We start from the raw sequence: 19,302 nt of genomic DNA on the forward strand, positions 1-19,302 counted from the left end.
TGTTAAAGTATTCTAAACATTATGTTCAAATAATTTTTATTAAAGTCAAGAAAACAAAGGCAGTACAAACTTTATCAATTTTCAGAAGAGGATGCAACTATACACCCCTTCCCCCCACCCCCAAACACTATCCCCTCCCTCCCAACCAGAGTCATTCTCTAAACAGCAATACAATGGACTAACAATATGGAGGTTAGCAAACACAAGCATCAAGAATTCAAAAGGCGACTCCGCGCCAGAGGAGTCATAGTGTTCCAAAAGAGTTTCCACGCCTGTTGAAAGAAAGGCCCCCTAGGGGAGGAAATCTCCACAATGTTTCTGCGTTCCCATATCAGGAAAGTAATCACTCGAGTCCTCCACAGAGAAATATCAGGAGCTTCTGCATCCAACCACTTCAGAAGAATACACTTCAGCGCTATCGCTATTGTCCATTTAAGAAAAGTGGAAGTACCCCGCTGCCGGAGATAGTAACTGGGAAGAATACCAAAGAGTAATAGAGGAGAATGATGTAGTTTCACTTTCCAAATATGTTCAATAAAAGTGAAGATGCAGTCACAAAAGGCCTCAACCAAAGGACAATACCACAACATGTGGCCCAAACTTGCCTCTGGGCAAGGACAGTGAGGGCACTGAACAAAGGCCTGAAAACGAGGCAAGTACGCTCTCTTAGGAGAAATATAGAGACGCAACACCAATTGAAAATGTTGCTCCCAAAAAGTCATATATTTCCGATAAACACTCAATCTCTTAATAGCTATTAAGACCACGTCTTCAGGCAATATAATTTGTAAGTCTCGGACCCAAGCATCCTGGAGCTTATGAAGGTCAAACAAAGGGGACTCATCCGTCAGATGACGTTGATGGAACTTAAGGGGAATCAATTGCTGGGCTCCAATGATGTAAGCCATAGACAGCATGCCGACCTGCGGCTAGATTTCCTGAAGGCAGAGATTGTATATAATGTTGAATTTGAAAATACGCAAACCCATCAGTAGAGGGTAAGTCAAAGTAATTTTGTAATTGTGCAAAGGATTTAATAGTCCCATCATCTGCCACAAGATGAAACAAGTAATGAATCTCCTGTGCTTCCCAATGGAGAAAAGTATTCCAAACATTATAATATTATCCAATCAATGGCCTGCAAATTAACGCTGGCTTTTACAAAGCTGCAGTAGAGGTTTCTATTGCAGGATGGCAAGGTGAATGCTTTAATGTTCATAGAATTCCTATGAGTGTCAGAGCATTTACCTTGCTGGCCTGCAGTAGAAACCTCTATGTGGTTTTGTAAAAGCAACCCTAAATTGGCCACTGTAATTTTAAATCTTTGGGCAGTCAGCAGCGGCTATGAGGTAAACCTGCTGCTGTCAGCCTGTCCTTCGCGGGGACAGAAAGTTGCTGTAATATGAAGACTTCCAGGGCAGGCTGACGGCAGCAGGCTCACCTTGAAGCCACTGCCGGCTTCCCAAACATTTAAAATTACAGTGCCAAGGGAGGAAATAGGTGTAGGAGTTGGGAGATAGAGAGAGAGGTTGTGCCACAGGATCCTGCTGGGGGGCTGGTGTTGGGAAGGGAGGGAAGAACATATACTGCACGGGCTGGGGGGTTTGGGAAGGCAGGGAAAGACAGATGATGCATGGGCTAGGGGGATTGGGAAGGACAGTGTCAGCCTGGTACCTTCAGGCCTTCAGGTCTAAACCTCCTTAGAAAATTCCTGCATATGCACTGTTCGTTCTCTCTAAGATGGATAGGAAGTAATATATTGGGTTTCCCCAACCAGTAGTGACTGCCCAACCTAAGACATGAGGTCTGGACTCATAATGGGAATTGCTTAGCTCCATAACCATGGAAATAGACTGTGCATGATAAAGGGACCTGCTGATATAGCATAACATGTAATATTGGAGGTAAGAGTGAGGCATCACAGTTGTAGGAGTGAATGCCTTATGGAATGGTACCACAGTCTTGCCTTTATTTAAAAAAAAAGTGAGAAATGTCAGCCTTACATTGCTGAAGGCTAGCTGGCAGCATTTCTGTTGGCCTAACCAGAGCGTCAGCAAAGGCCTAAGGGAGATTATATTAAACAAATCTGATCTTGGGAATGTCAATGCAGATAGACTAAAGGCTCCTAGCCATTCAATCTCAGAAAAGACATTAGAATGCCACTAAATGACTTCTAAAATGCCAGTACTTGAGATTAACAAAGAACCATCGGCATAGTGCTGGAAGTATTCATCACAGCCCTGGAATTTCAACAGATGTGCTGAGGTCTGAGGCTTAAGGTAATCAGACAAACAATGGCTCCAGCTGCCTGTTCTTAAAGACAGGTACTTATTGTCAATTGAGAGCCATTGTTTCAAACAGTTACTAAATTATGGCACAGAGAGATGCTGGAAAATATGTTAAAGATCAGTATTTACTAACAATAGATGCTATTTTTAGAACAAGATTCCAACCTATAAAGGCCTCCTCTCTTGCTCTTGACTATCTCTCTCTGCCTCCTCTCTTCCCCTCTCAGTTCCTTCACACTTCAAAATCTCACCTATTCAGAGACACATAAATTTTTTTTTCTCATTCACCAAAGCAAACAAAGAGTTCTGTAGCACATCTTTCTCTAAGCATTGTATCTTTGTAATATTAAGCCTATTCTTTTAAAATATACTTTTTATGCAACCACTCTTGGCTATTATTGTAATTTATTTTACTTCCCGCTGCTCCTCTGAGTCTTGAAGCCAGGACCTCTAGCACACCCACAAAAGACTAGCCCAAAAAACACTTTTAAACACAAAAGATTACATTTGATATCCTAGACCAGGGGTGCCCAATACGTCGGTCGCGATCAACAGGTCGCTCGCTCAGGCGACCCCAGTCAATCGCAGAGCGGGTTCCCTTCTTCCCTTCTCTTTTTTCTCCTCCTGACTGGCCCACTCCTGAATTCTGCTGCTGCCGCCGCTGCTCAACATTTAAAAAAAAAAAAAAAACCGGCTTGGAGAACTTATGCTCCGGGGGTTAACGTGTGCTTGTACCGGCTTCCCTTTTCTTCCCTCTGAAACCGGAAGTTATGTCGGGGGAGGGGGGAGAAGGGAAGCCGGCACACACATGTTAGAGCCCCGTTCGCGGGCTAAAGCAGGAGACAGGTCAGTGAAGCTTGCGATTTGCTCTTCTTGCTGCCAGGTCCTGCCTACTTTCTGTTTCCTCAAAGGCAAGACCCGGCAGCATTTCTCCCAATAGGTCGATCTTGGGCCGATCAGCCTTCCTCTCCCCGACGTCAATTCTGCCGTCGGAGAGGAAGTTCTGGCCAGCGGAACTTCCTCTTCGACGGCAGAATTGACGTCGGGGAGAGGAATGCTGGTGGGCCTGAAGCAGGGAGAGCTTGGCCGGCGGTGGGCGGCTTTGGGGGCCTGTTATCTGATGGCAGCGGCAGTGGCAATGACTTGGGGGAGGGCAGGCAGGGGACAGAAGGAAAGAAGAGAAACAGAAAAAAAGAAAGGGGGCATGAAGAGAGAAAAAAAGAGAGGGCAGGGAGAGAGGAAGAAAACGTTGGGGAGGGGAATGAGGTCAGGAGGAGAGAAAGCATACGGGCTAAAAGAAGGGAAGAAAGATTGGATGCACAGTCAGAAGAAGAAAGTGCAACCAGAGACTCATGAAAGCACCAGGCAAGGTAGGAAAAATGATTTTATTTTAAATTTAGTGATCAAAATGTATCTGAATTTATATCTGCTGTCTATATTTTACACTGTGGTCCCCTTTTACTAAACCACAATAGAGGTTTTTAGCGCAGGGAGCCTATGAGCATCAAGAGCAGCGTGGGGCATTTAGTGCAGCTCCCTGCGCTAAAAACCACTATCGTGATTTAGTAAAAAGGGAGGGGGGTATTTGTCTGTTTTTGTATGGTTGTTAGTGAGGTGACAGTGCATAGAGTCATCTGCTTTGACCTCTTTGAAAAACCCTGGAATAGGAATGATGATTAACATTTTCTATGCGTACAGTGTGCTTTGTGTGTTTTTTTTTAAATTTTATTGTTGGTAGATCATTTTGACTTGGTCATTTTAAAAGTAGCTCGCAAGCCCAAAAAGTGTGGGCACCCCTGTCCTAGACTGACATTTGTGAGCCAATTGGACAGATGCTGCATGGGCTGGGAGGGTTGGGAAAGCAGGGAAGGACAAATGCTGCATAGGTGGGGTGGTGGTAAGGGAGGGAGAGATGCCCGTAGGGGATGGAATAGAAAGGGAGAATGGTAGGACATAGGTGCATGGAGCAGGAGGGAGAGAGCTAATGCACATGGGGAAACGGCAAAAAAGGGATAATTGTTGGACAGATAGTGGTGGAGAGGAGGGAGGCAGAAATATTGGATGTTGCAGTGGAGAGGGAAGTGTGGGATAGATGGAAAAGGATTCAAGAGAGAAGACTGGTAGAGGGAAGGAAGAGATGCAGCATGGTGTTGGAGACAGTTGATAGAAGGAAAAATATTGGGCATGGGGCTTGTGGGGAGGGGCAAAAGATGCTATACATGCCAGGGGATGAAAGATGGAGAAATGTTTAACTTGTCAGTAGAAGGGTTAGTAGAGATGTGCTCTGGACACCCCCCCCCCTCTCTTTTCCCACTCTCTTTGCAGCAAGGGAAGGAATGAGAGAGAGGGAGACATGTTGCACATGGGGGTGGAGGAGAGAGAGGAAGGAATGCAGAAGACAGGAAAGCAGAAAAAAGCGAAACTGGAACCGATTTGATTTGAGTTTAATGTGCCGCAGCGTTAAAAGGTTTGCGGGACACCGCTCTATCAGAAATATGTTACAGCATGCTTTCTCCTTAAAGTCATCACATCACGCTGTAACACCATCAGCGACCTGAACTGGCACTCTGCTTGAAGCAGAAAGGATTGCTATCGCCACTAAAGACTGGTCTTATACGTTCTATCCCTAGTTTTCCTCGGTTTAATTACAGAGGCGATGCACCTCCAAAGGTTCTGAACATGAAATACTATTTTTATCTGTTCTTCGAGGATTAGGAAAGCAAACTGTAGTACATTCGGTTTCAAGAAACCTAAATTAGTTTGACAGGTTTCCAAAATATTACACGAAGTGGTAAACGTAAAGTGTTACAACAGTACCACAGCCAATTAAGCTGGATTCAAGCAACATATTTATTCACGCAATCATATAGATTTCTAGACAGTGCGTGATATAAATGCTTAAAAAAAAACATACTGCTCCAAAAATTATAAGAACTCTCCCTGCTCATCATATTTTCCCGCTTTTGCTACTTTCCCTAGTGAGCAGCTTATTATTATTATGGATCACATGACGGGGAAGGGAGAGGATCAGGTGATAGTGGAGTAGACTAGCTTTAGTAACGTCATCAGTTGCCGACGGAAGAGTACATGTTACTGTGTTGTTCTTAAAGCGTGATTGCACACACATCTGCTCTGCCCAAAATAAATTCGAAAAAGGTATGAAAAGTGCTGTGGGAGAAATTTCTTGAGCAGTAAAGATCAACAGATTTTGCACATGTGAATATTGGTTTTTGACCTTTTATCTTTCTGGCGTTAAGTGATGCATGCCCTCAGCTCACATGAGTGCAGGTTTTTATGTTCTGCTATTTAAAAGTTGAATTATGAATGCTAGTGTAAGACTTCACATTTTAAAGGCTAGCGTTTTGGAAATCTGTTGTTTCTATAGCGTTTGGAAGATTTTGCATCTTCTGGTCGCTTGTGTAGCCATAAGCAGTTTAATGAATTGGCATTTCAAGTTGTTTACGGAGAAAGCTGTTGTTTTTTTTTAGCAGAAAAATAAAAATCTGTTCTTATTAAATAAAAAAACAGTAGCATGGCTAAAACCAGAGATTATAATAATACCTTCTTTATACAAGTGAAACTAATTAATATCTTCCTATAAATAGGCTGATGTTGAACCAAGAAATTCAATTACATGAAGTTAAACTAGAGACTTTGGATCTCAAGTGCCTGCAGTTATTTAGACAATAGAGCAAGTCTTGGCTCATAACTTTGCAGGCTATCATCGGTCCATTAGTCTCTTTTGTGATATTTAATTTATTTTATATAAAAACTTTTACTTTATGTGATTCTTTTTCTAATTCATTTTTATTAACTCATTTTTATCCTTATCTTAAATTTCTGTTATTATCATAATAGTACTTAGCTCGGGTGTAGTTTTCTACCCGGCCATCTAGAAACAGACTGTTTCTAGGTGACTGGGTAGAAAACTACACCCGAGCTAAGTTATGAGCTAAGACTTGCTCAATTGGCTAAATAACTGCAGGCACTTGAGATCCAAAGTCTCTAGTTTAACTTCATGTTATTGAATTTCTTGGTTCAGCATCAGCCTATTTATAGGAAGATATTAGTGAGTAAAACCAGAGATTAAACATAAATATATTTTCTAAAGACTGTGTCCCAGGTGTGGCATTAAGTTCATTTTTCTTTTGAAGGAGCATGAGTATGGGCCCCCAGTAGGGTTGCCATATGGCTCCAGAAAAAGGAAGATGGATTGAGACATCCGGGTTTTACTTCCATTGCTTTCAATGGAAGTAAAACTTGGTTATATCAATCTGTCCTCTTTTTTTGGAGTCATATGGCAACCCCAGCTCCCAGTGCTCTAAACAAAGCAAAAACTGGAACCAAAAACCCACAAAATTAAAATCACAGAAGAAAAAAGTGGAAATGGATAAGTGTCAACCAACCATAAGATTAAACCCTCCCCCCAACCCCCCCAAAGTAATATTGTAAATACTCTTACAAGATTACTTGAAGTTTTTATTTTATCCTTATGGTTGACACTTATCCATTCTCACTTTTTTCTGCTGTGACTTCCAGAGTGCTCCCCAGAATTTTTTTTACCAGCTCAACCATTAGGCAAACTAAGTGGTTGCCTAGGGTAGCAAATAGCAACTGCTGTCAAAGCAACATAATAGCTTATGACAAGCAGCACAAACTCAAAAGAATCATTGGCACATAATTCTATTTGCAGAAAGAATTATGTATAGAAAGAGAGCAGAGAGATTTTTCTGGTCCAGTTGAAGCAGGAGAAGTTTGAGAGAGGAGGTCTCAGGTCGTCAGGGTGCCATTGCTTTGGACATTTAAACAGCTGTGCATGTGGCTTTGCCTGAGTGAAGTGTGTCTTTCCTGATCCATTTGAGGGGAGAAGTTTGAGAGAGAAGGTCCCTGGAGATCGTAGCAGTATCTGATGTCATCAGGGGTACCACTGCTTTGAACATTTAAAAGGGTGTGCTTGTGGCTCTGCCTAAGATCAGTGAGACTTTCCTGATCCACTTGAGGCTGGAGAAGTTTGAGAGAGGAGGTCCTGAGTGATCATAGCAGCATCTGATGTCATTAGGGGTGCTGCTGCTTTGGACATTTAAACAGCTGTGTTTGCAGTGCATGGCTATAGAAGTGTGCCTGAAGGGGGCATGCTTATAGGGGCATGTGGTGCTCCTTAGGAGCCACAAAGGCCAGGAGCTTTAGATCTCTAGTTAAGGTACTGTTTATGTTTTTGTTTTTTTAAATTAATTATAGATGGGAAAACGCAGAGGGAAAGTTAAATGTGCATCTGCAGTGAGTACTTCCCGTGTGAAAGGTCTGATGGACAGACATGTTTCTTTGTAAAATCAATTATCAACTGCAAGATCTCCTTTGTCCTCAGGTCCTTCTCTGAGTTCTGGGAGTCGACCTACCCCCTCTCCACTTATATCTTCCTTTAGTCCCCAAGAGAAAGGGCGTTCTCCAATCACCGTTTTCTAGGGTAAATATATTTCCCAAGAGAAGATTTCTATACAGTTTTCAGCAATTCTGATGTCCATTGCTGTTAAATATTCAGAACTACCACAACTAGAAATAGTGAAGAGTGTGGATGTGTGGAAAATTGTTTCTTGAACTGAGAGTTGGTTGAAATCCACTCTCCCTCAGCTGTGTGATTTTACTCAGCAAATTATTGCCAAATTGACTCAATTTGATGGAGAAATTCAGGAACTTGGTAAAAGACATACACAGTTTCTCAGTTGGCTACAATTCAAGGAGCTAGTGTTTAACAGTTAAAGATAGACAGTTTATATGTTGATAGATCATTAGATAAATTGGAAAATATGTTGAAAGTTAAAAATGTAAGATTTTTGAATTTTCCCTAGATCACAAATTACTAGCTCCTGAGTTTCTTCTCAGGACATATCTAAAGGAAATGCTAAATATTGAAGAAGTTGATAGTATTAAATTTGAAAATTGTTACTATGTGTATTTACCTAAATTACAGAATCAGAATGGCAAAGAAGTGGATTAATTGAATTTAACATAATTCTTCCAACTTCTCAAGATTTAATTGATCAAAGAGCTACTCTTCTGGTCACTTGATTCTGAAGAGATAAAGACAATGATCATTAAAAATATTTTCCTAAGAAAGAAATTCCTTTTTATGGACAGAAGATCCTTGTCTTTCCAGATGTATCTAGAAATACTCAACAGATAAGGAAACAATTGTTGGATTTTAAACCTCGAGTGCTATCTATAAGTACAACTTTTTTTCTTAATTTTCTATTGTATGATTGCCTATAAAGAACAGAATTTTTTGTTTTATGATCCTCCTCAGTGAGAAACTTTTTAGTTTGGATAAAGAACAAGAAGTGGGAAAAGAACTTGGTGGAAATTAGGTCCAAATGGACCAATATATCTAAATGATCTTACTCTCCCTTTTTATAAAGCTGCAGTAGTGGCTGCCGTGCGACAAATGCTCCTATTAAGTTGATGTATGTCAGAGCTGAAACTATGTTTTAGGAAGGCAGATTTCTGATTTTCTGGTAGTGATGTGCAGTGAAACCTGACGGGACAAATAACACTAAGGGGTCCTTTTATCAAGGCGTGGTAGGGGTTTAATGCGTGTAATACCGCGCGTTAAACCACCTGCCGCGCTAGTCACTAATGCCTCTATTGACTAGGCGTTAGTTTTTTTGCTTGCTGCGGGGGTTAGCGTGTGATGAAATGTCCAATGCGCTAACCCCGCTAGTGTGGCTTGATAAAAGGACCTCTAAGCTTTTATTTCATACACAGACACAGAATAGGAAAAGAACCTTAGTAAATTACGCTGGCTTTGACGAGAAAGCTATGGTAGAGGGTTCTACCATTTGCTAGCAAGGAGCCCTTAGCTTCTAAAGGAGCTGTTGCTGATCTTGAAGCCATTCCCCTACCTCCTTACACAAATGTAATTGTGAGCAACCTTGGGTGTGGGGTGGAAGAGAAACAAAAGAGGCTAAAGCTGTTTGCTCCTAAGATTTTGGATTGACTGCTACATTCAGTGAAAATATGTTTGAGGTCTACCTTATGAGAGATCCTTTTATGAAATACTGAAGGACAGAAGGAGGGGAAAGCCATGAGTCAGCTAGAAATCTTAAAAGGGTAGTAGATGTACCTAGAAGGATATTAAGGGTTGTCACAGAGCAGATCTATTCATGTCTATTAATGTTCAGCGGATGGTGTACTTTTGTTTCCTATAGGTTTTACGTTAATGTTATTATAACCAAGTGTGCATTATAGATACTTGCTTATACCTCCCCCACCTTTTATGAAGCTGTGCTAGAGGTTTTTAACGTTGGCATGCAAAGTAAGTACTCCGATGCTCATAGGAATTCTGTGAGCGTCGGAGCATTTACCTCGCCAGCCTATTGCTAAAAACCTCTAGTGCAGCTTGATAGTAAAAGGGGCCCTTAATTTGCTTGATTGGAGAATATTTATACCTGAAGGGGGAAAAAAAGGAAGGGATTAGAACTGCATCTCAGAACATAAGAACATAAGAAATGCCGCTGCTGGGTCAGACCAGTGGTCCATCATGCCCAGCAGTCTGCTCACGTGGCAGCCCTCTGGTCAAAGCCCAGTGCCCTAACTTGTCTAACTTTGTCTTGAATCCCTGGAGGGTGTTTTCCCCTATAACAGCCTCCGGAAGAGCGTTCCAGTTTTCCACCACTCTCTGGGTGAAGAAGAACTTCCTTACGTTTGTACGGAATCTATCCCCTTTTAACTTCAGAGAGTGTCCTCTCGTTCTCCCTACCTTGGAGAGGGTGAATAATCTGTCTTTATCTGCTAAGTTTATTCCCTTCAGTATTTTGACTGTTTCGATCATGTCTCCTCTTTTCAAGGGAGAAGAGGCCCAGTTTCTCCAATCTCTCACTTATTTATTATTTTGGAAAATGAAGCTAGAGATCTTTTTATTCTGAATGGTGATGTACAGCTTAGAATGGTAGAACTTTTGTAATAAAAATTTATAAAATATTTTATTTGTGTCTCCCACTTCTATTCAGGCCTAACTGTAAACACTTTTATGTGAACTTTGACAAAAGATCAAACAATTTGCAATATGGCATCATCCAGCAGAGCACATGTATTGAGTCTTTACAGAACAATGTTGAGAGAAAGCAAGAAATTTAGTTCATACAATTACAGGTAAGAAATAATAGTAAAGGGTTTACCAAGCGTCCACTTGGTTCCTTCTTGTACTGTTTGCTATTGTTACTGTGATGAACAGATGCAAGGAGATACAGCATAGCTCTATTTATTTATCATCTTTATGAAGAGATTCAAACAAGGAGGTGTACAGCAAGTATAATTCAACATAACACTTTCAATTTTATCAACAGCATAACAGTAGTAAAATACAATGAATGAAGTATAGTTAAAAGCCGTAAACTGAAACTTAATTTTATTTATTTTCTTATGCATTGACTGATTTTGTTTTAATTCTTCTCATGTGTGTTTTGTTTATTTCTCATGTTGTAATCTGCTCAGATTTGGAGATGGATGGGATTTAAATGTTTTTAAAGAAAAAAATAATTAGAAATAAAATGCAAATACTTATTAGAATAGCCAGTTTGCTCATTGGAAACCAACTCACAGGTTATGCAACTGTTAAATCACTAATAATGAAACCTTAAGTGCACGTGCGCACTCCTACCTGTGTGATCTGTGATCCGTAGCACCGGGGCCCCACATGCACAGTAGAAGGAGTCAACGGTGGTTTCTTCTGTGTATGCAGAGTCACCTTAAGCAGAGACTCACAGAGGCGACTCTCCCCCTTCCGCCCTCACTCCGTCTAATAGAACGGCCCCACACTCATGGCCACCCAGGTACTGTTCTGCGGCCTGCGGTCTGGCCGGCTCTCTTACAGTCCCTGACCGAAGTTATTTTTAAGTTCAAAACTGCCATGGCGACTCCTCTCACAGCTGCACCTGCGTCGAAAGCCTCTCTGACGTCACGTCAGAGGGAAGGCTTCTGATGCAGGCGGGGATCATGAGAGGAGCCACCGTGGCAGCTTTAAACTTAAAAATAACTCCGGCAAGGGACTAAGGGAGCCGGCATAAACAACCAGCTGCTGGGAAGGGAAGGGACGGGGAGGGGGGTGGGGGTATGCTGCTGCATCTGCACAGGGAAGTGGGGGGGTGGAGGGAAGTACCGCTGCTGCTGCACAGGGAAGTGGAGGGGAAGGGAAATACTGCTGCTGCTGCACAGGGAAGTGGACGGGGAGGGAATGCTGCTGCTGCACAGGGAAATGGGGTGGGGGAGGGAAATGCTGCTGCACAGGGAAGTGGAGGGGAGGGAAATACCGTTGCTGCTGCTGCACAGGGAAGTGGAGGGGAGATAATGCTGCTGCTGCTGCTGCACAGGGAAGTGGGGTGGGGAAGGGAAATGCTGCTGCATAGGGAAATGGAGGGGGAGGGAATGCTGCAGCAGCTGCTGCATAGGGAAGTGTGGGGGGAAGGAAATGCTGCTGCATAGGGGACAGGGAGAGAGACAGAAAGAAAGACAGACAGCGTGAGGGAGGGAGAAAGATAGACAGCGGGAAGGAGACAGACAGAAAGAAAGGAAGAAAGACCCAGGGGCAGGAAGAGAGACAGAAAGACAGACAGACATAAAGGGAGCCAGGGAGAGAGACAGACAGAAAGAAAGACAGGCAGACAGCGGGAGGGAGAGAGACAGAAAGAATGGAAGACAGGCAGACATATATTCTAGCACCCGTTAATGTAACAGGCTTAAACAATAGTGTTTAAATAAAATGTTCTGAGAAACGTTATTGCTAACATACAAATATAATTGTAATAGCACTTCCATGTTTTCCCTTCTTGTTCCTGATAATTTTATGTTTCTAGAAAGAACATTCCAATGGCATAATGTTAGAGTAAGCTTGTATCAATATACTCAAGAGCAAGATGCAGTAGAAAATTTAAATTATTGGTCCAGTCATTACTGTTGAGTCTCCTTGACTATTGCAATATTGCTTATTTATCAATTACTAAGAAGGAATTATTGAGATTATCATTGATACAAAACACAGTAGTTAGATTGATTTACGAATTGTAGAAATACGATTATGTTATTTATTTTATTGTGCATTGCATTGGTTGCCTGTGGAAGCTCGGGTATTGTTCAAGTTGGGCTGTTTTTGTTACAAGGTTTTATATGGTGCAGCCTCTACCGATCTGGCTAATAGTTTTTCCATAGCTATGCACAAATGCAGTAGAAAAACTCATGCTATGTTCAATTTCCCTTCTGTAAAAGGTTGTAAAAGCAAGAAATTCTTAAATCACTCTTTAGCATCTCAGGCAGCTTCTCATGAAAAAGAATTTCAATCATTGTTGCTTTACAGCTGTTTCTTACAGACATTTTAGAAAACAGCTAAAAAACTATCTTTTCTCTAAATACCTCCGACTAGCTGACTCATTCAAATATACGATTATGTTTAATGTTTATAATCTTTTGTAAACTGCGTAGAACTTTTTGGTAACGCTGTTTATAAGTATAATGTTATGTTATATTAAAACTATTTTAGTAGGGGTGCTCATCATGTTACAGCCTGAGAGAGGAAGCAAATAGTATCTCATGTTTTATGGATGTTTTTTTTTTAATGTTTTTTATTAGGATTTTATATACCGCCTATCCAGGTTTCTAAGCGGTTTTACAATCAGGTACTCAAGCATTTTCCCTATCTGTCCTGGTGGGCTCACAATCTATCTAACGTACCTGGGGCTATGGAGGATTAAGTGACTTGCCCAGGGTCACAAGGAGCAGCGCGGGGTTTGAACCCACAACCCCAGGGTGCTGAGGCTGTAGCTTCAACCACCGCGCCACACACTCCTTCAACGTAACCAGGACCTGAACAGAAAGTAACACACAATAGTTAAATCCTTGAACAGAACATTACTATGTAGTAGCCTTACAGTAAATTGCAGTATTTCATGACTAAGTTATAGCTGTTATATGTCTGAAAAAATAAAACTCAAGAAAGGTTGGGATAGGTACAGAGAATCCTTATTTTTTGTACAGTCCCACTCTATTCCTTAACAAGTGGGTAGTCAATCCCATTTCATGAGATCTTTTGTAGGAAACTCCATTTACATATTTTTGATCTTTCCTTCTAAATTGACTCCCCAGTCATTAGTAGCAGTATAGAACATAAGATTTGCCGCTGCTGGGTCAGACCAGTGGTCCATCGTGCCCAGTAGTCTGCTCATGTGGCAGCCTTTATGTCAAAGACCAGTGCCCTACTATAGTCTAGCCTTACCTGCGTATGTTCTGGTCCAGCAGGAACTTATCTAACCTTTTCTTGAATCCCTGAAGGGTGCTTTCCCCTATAACAGCCTCTGGAAGAGCATTCCAGATTTCTACCGCTCTCTGGGTGAAGAAGAACTTCCTTATGTTTGTATGGAATCTATCCCCTTTCAACTTTAGCGAGTACCCTCATGTTCTCTCTACCTTAGAGAGGGTGAATAATCTCTCTTTCTCTACTAAGTCAATTCCCTTCAATATCCTGAATGTTTCGATCATGTCCCATCTCAATCTCCTCTTTTCAAGGGAGAAGAGGCCCAGTTTCTCTAGCTTCTCATTGTACAGCAACTCCTCCAGTCCCTTAACCATTTTTGTCGCTCTTCTCTGGACCCTTTTGAGTAGTACTATGTCCTTTTTCATGTACGGCGACCAGTGTTGGACGCAGTATTCCAGGTGGGGATGTACCATGGCCCTGTAAAGCGGCATGATAACCTTCTCAGATCTGTTTGTGATCCCCTTCTTAATCATTCATAGCATTCTGTTTGCCCTTTTCGCCGTCGCATATTGCGCGGACGGTTTCATTGACTTGTTGTACTCCTAAGTCTCTTTCCTGGGGGCTCTCTCCAGTATAGCATCGGACATCCTGTATTCGTGCATATGATTTTTGTTACCGACATGCATCACCTTGCACTTATCAATGTTGAACCTCATTTGTCATTTCGCGGCCCATTCCTCGAGTGTGTTTATGTCTCGTTATAGGTCTTCGCAATCCTTCTGTGTCCTCACTACTCTGAATAACTTTGTATCGTCCGCAAATTTAATCACCTCACTCGTCGTACCAATTTCTAGGTCGTTTATAAATATGTTGAAGAGCACTGAACCGTGTGGCACACCACTCGTGACGCTTTTCCAGTCCGAGTATTGTCCATTTACCCATCTCTCTGTTTCCTATCCACCAACCAGTTTTTAATCCACGTGAGTATTTCACCCTCGATTCCATGGCTCGCAATTTTTCGAAGTAGACGTTCATGGGGAACCTTGTCAAACGCCTTCTGAAAATCTAGATATACGATGTCAACCGGATCACCCTTGTCTATCTGCCTATTTACTCCCTCGAAGAAGTGCAGTAAATTTGCCAAGCAAGATCTTCCTTTGCTGAAGCCATGCTGGCTGGTCCTCATCAAATTGTATCCATCAAGGTGATCAATGATGTGGTCCTTTATCAGTGCCTCTACCATCTTTCCCGGTACTGAAGTCAGACTTACTTGTCTCTAGTTTCCCAGATCTCCTCTTGAACCTTTCTTGAAGATTGGCGTAACATTCGCCAGTTTCCAGGACTGCCCTCTGACTTCTAGTTGTCTTCCTACAAGCAAGACAGCTAGTCTTTTCTGCTCGTGGGGTTTTTTTTTCTGTAACTTTAGTATTTTTGTGGAATGTGACAGCCAAGCAGGATTCTGCATCTGTTCTAGCACTTGTACACTATTTTCCGGACCGTGGAATGGCTAATGTCAAATTTTTTTGAGATCGTGTTTAAATCCCTTACCAGACTTATAAGCTGCTACAATCTTCTTTCTGAAGTCCTCAAACAGCTCTTTTGATCTCAGCATGGTGTTCACTCTCATCGCAGTAGTCATAAGCACACCAAACTAACCCCCCCTTTACTAATGTGCAGCACAGGTTTTAGCACCGGCAGCGGGGGTAACTACTCTGAAGCTCATAGGAAGTCTATGAGCATCAGAGCAGTTACCGCCGCTGTCGGTGCTAAAACCTGCGCTGCACATTAGTAAAAAAGGGGATAAATGTCTGAGGTTTAAGTAGGGCAAACCTTCAAAATGCTGAGTAATGAAGTTCTAATCATGTGCACCTGATGTGATACACCTGTGTGTGATTTCAGCTACTTTAAGTGGGAGGATATGTGGGGTGTCCTAATTTATTCCTCAGAATACACATTTTTGTGGATATCTTTTGTTTCATGAATAAATCAAGGAACATTTTTATTGTTTGCCTGCAATTACATCACTTTCTTTTCCAGAGATAAATTTAAAAAAAAAAAGGATTTGACATCGATATGTGAACATATCTTAAGATAGAACTGAATGTTTCATAAGGTGTCCTAATTTTTTTCATGTGACTGTATATGTGAGAGTATGTATGTATATATACACCATATTTTTCGTGCTATAAAATGCACCTGACCATAAGACACACCTACATGTAGAGGAGGAAAACCCAAGAAAAAAAAATTGGGTTCAGAATTTTTTTGTTTGTTTTGTTTTTCCTTCTCTACACGTTGGTGCGTCTGGTGGTAGGCAGCCCCCGGTACCTTTTTATAAATGCTGGCATCTTGTGGTAGACAGCCCACAGCCCCCCGATACCTTCTTCTTTTTTCTTTTTGTAATATCATTTTTATTGAGGCAAAGAAGAACCGGGTGCAGTACAAATAAATAAAAATACAATAACATAAGGATACATAGGTAGTAAGTGCACAAAAATACACAGCCATGAAGAACGAAGGAACAAGTCTGACACAGAGTTCCCACTAAGAGATGAAATATATACAGTCAAATAACTCAGTAACCAATGATGGGAAGACCTATGCAGGAGATAGAACCACAAAAAGACGGGGAACAGAATGGGTTCGACCTATGAATGAATCAATACAGTACAGGCAGCACCGGTATCTCTGTCATTTTATCAAAAATCTGAACAGAATCCCCAAATGATTCAAGACAACCAAACTCCCATGCACGCAACAGACACACCACTCACACGCAAACACACATTCATACACTCAACACACTGCAATCGAAACCTCAAGAGTAGGTAAGAGAAAGGAAAGATAAGGTAAAGGAAAGATAAGGTAAGGGAGACAGCTCCACTTGACATATTGTCAAAGAAAGTCAAAACAAAAGAAGAAACGTGGAATCCCAGCTCCCCTCAGAGTCAAGAAGGTATGGTCTAACATGGTACCTTCTTTTAAATGTCAGTGGTCCTGCGCGGTTTCGCCAGGAGCTTTCCGTGCTCTTGCAGGACAGCTGACTCCTTGGTTGCTGCAGAGTGGCGAATACTGCAGGAGCGCAAGCTTTACGCTTCCTGCCTGGTCCTGCGTACTCTGTGAATGGCGGCTGTCAGTTCTTGCGACAACAAAGCTGGATGTTTAACCCTCTCCTCTCAACACAGGCTGGAATTACTAAGCTTTGTTCTTTTAAACAAAGAATGGGGGAAAAAGTTTAGTTAATATGAAAAAATAGGCATAAAGTGATTTTTCTGGCACATCTAAGAGGGAACTGAGCAAAAAGAGCATAAAAGAGCCTTTTAGAATTAGCTGATAGTCAAACTTTATTGAAGAATCCAACATAGGCATGTTTCGGTGGAACACCTGTGTCGGGGATCTATAAAAAGAAAAATAGATAGATAGATAGATATACAGAAACACTCATTCTTATCATAATTTTCTTTTAATGCTTTCTTTCTCTCCTGATTCAGAACCACTTTTACAAAGCCACGGTAGCAATGCTGCTGCGGTAAATTCACCACAGCCCATAGGAATTGAATGGATTTCAGTTCATTTACCATGGCAGCATCGCTACTGCAGCTTTGTAAAAGAGGCCCTTAGGGCTATCTTTAAGATGAATTATTTTACCACAAGTTGTGCTATTTTATCACAGGTTCCATTTTATGCATGACTTAGAATAAAATAACCTATCTTAATGGCATTTAGCCCATCTTGATAACTTTCACCCTTAAAGCCCTATTTTCATATCTATTGTACAGCTGCAGTATGTATTTATAAGGATTCTACATTGTATAGCTTCCCTCTTTCTCTCCAGCTGTTTAGTGAGAAAGCATCCTAAAATAATTCTAAAGAAAGTGCTAAAAATTGGCTTGAAAATTGAAGTTTGGAGTGGCGGGGGTGAAGCTGTTACTAGAATTGGAGATTTATGTTTGAGTTGGTTTACAGAAAGGATTGCTAATTAACAGCCTGCAAAAAAATTTTTTTTTTAAAAGTTAGTGATATAAAAGTAAAGTTTGTTTTCCTGTATCTTATGTTTCTTTGTTCATCCTTCTGATTTTTTAGTACATAAGTTCTCCTTTTCCATTAGAAGAGCAAAGTCTAGATAGATGTCAGTGGAGCTAAAGTGGCTGTCTGTAAAGTGCCGGGGGGAGGGGGGGAGGGAAGCAATTGTATGGCTTTATACTGCTGTCCATTCCTAACTGCCAATTAAAAAGGACATTGTGCCAGCCAGCTGCTGAAAGGAGGATATAACTTTGTTACCTTCCTTGGAGTATGGATAAAACCATTCATTTTTTTCTGTCAAATCACAAGTAAAAATAATTTTCTAGAAGTGAGATTGTGGACAATGGTCTACCTATCAAAATGATCAGGCATGAGAGATGGCAAAGCAAGTGTCAGATGCTTTTCTAGTGGCTCTGATAGCAAGCTCAAGAATCATGCTGAAATAATTTTATACCAGGCTTTCAAGATATAGAATCCAAAAGCAAAAATTAAGTAATAGATCAAAGGACTTAAGAATTTGCTTTAGACTTTATGCTGCCTAGAAAAAGAATCCTATATTCCTGACTTTGAATAGCCATCTATAATAGGGAGTAAAGGGAGATGGGCTCAGGTTTCAGTTTTCTATTTGCAGGTTACCTTTCATTTTTTTTCATGCCTATGTTAGGAGGTTCTCATAATAGACACTTTATCCTATGCACACAAGCATGGACCATTCCAAGGCATGCTTCCAAATGATGCTCGAGGCCCCGACCTACCTCGACTTCAGAAAACTTCTCAAAACATACCTATTCCGTGAACAGGACCCTTGACCCTCATTCCCCCGCAATAAACCAACACCCTCCCCACCCCTTTCTCTCCCCCTCCCCACCTTTGGTTCTCTTCTCCCTCCCCCTTTCCTTCCAATCCAACTCTGATAAATTCCTGCTAAAACTCAAACATTTCCTTCCTCGTTGTTTGTAATTCCGATAAAATGTTGTAAATCCGTGCTCAGATCGGATCCTAATTTAATTGATGTGAACCGCCTAGAACTCTTTGGATATGGCGGTATACAAGAACATAATAATAATAATATTACATTACATTATATTAGAGATTTCTATTCCGCCATTACCTTGCGGTTCAAGGCGATTTCAGCATACTGTAGCTTTCCAGCATGTTCTGAACAAATAACTGGGCTCAGAGAATTCAGATTAAGAGTCTAGTGCCCATTAGAATAATAATAATAATAATTTTATTCTTATATACCGCCAAAGCCATAGTAGTTCGAGGCGGTTTACAATAAGAAGAGCTGGACAATCAGCGAAATAGTCACAATGAAAAGTCATCAAATACATGTAAGCAGGATAAAGAGCTAATCAGAGAATAAAGAGATAGTCAGAGAAATAATCACAATGGATGTGTGGCCCAGCTCAATCTAGAACTATCAAGTTATTCTAAAGGCTTTACATACCAATCAAAGGACATATTGTATTGTAATTTGGCAGTGGAAATTCCTTACTGTTCCTTAGCTACAAACTTATTCCTACCACTAGTGAGAACTTATATTTATTGCAGTACAGGCAGTCCCCAGGTTAAGAATAAGTTATTTTAAACTGTTCTTAAGTTGAATTTGTATGCAACTCAGATCCTGTACAGTACACAGTCTATAAGAACATTAAAGAAACAGTCCTCAAAATAAAGTACTGTAGGTTAAATAGAAAGAAAAAATAGGTTTATACTTTTGTTCTTCATTCGTCCCACTGTTCCCTCTCCACT

General features: G+C 41.2%; 1 protein-coding gene across 5 annotated transcripts in view; it reads left to right on the top strand.

The window, feature by feature from the left end:
• The first annotated feature begins 5,310 nt into the window (after positions 1-5,310).
• LYRM4 (LYR motif containing 4) overlaps positions 5,311-19,302 on the top strand; it is a 238,583-nt gene continuing 224,591 nt past the window's right edge. For 2 of the 5 annotated variants that reach the window (XM_033929669.1, XM_033929673.1), the window contains exons 1-2: positions 5,311-5,444; positions 10,292-10,433. In XM_033929669.1, the coding sequence (XP_033785560.1) occupies positions 10,348-10,433 (86 nt within the window). In that variant the 5' untranslated portion in view covers positions 5,311-5,444; positions 10,292-10,347. Of the gene's footprint in view, positions 5,505-7,281; positions 7,489-7,674; positions 7,753-10,291; positions 10,434-19,302 lie in introns of those variants that run through there. The other 3 variants (XM_033929670.1, XM_033929671.1, XM_033929672.1) reach the window with 3 other exon arrangements.

The sequence above is a fragment of the Geotrypetes seraphini genome, chromosome 2 (genome assembly GCF_902459505.1).
Source record: "Geotrypetes seraphini chromosome 2, aGeoSer1.1, whole genome shotgun sequence".
NCBI classification, from domain to species: domain Eukaryota; kingdom Metazoa; phylum Chordata; class Amphibia; order Gymnophiona; family Dermophiidae; genus Geotrypetes; species Geotrypetes seraphini.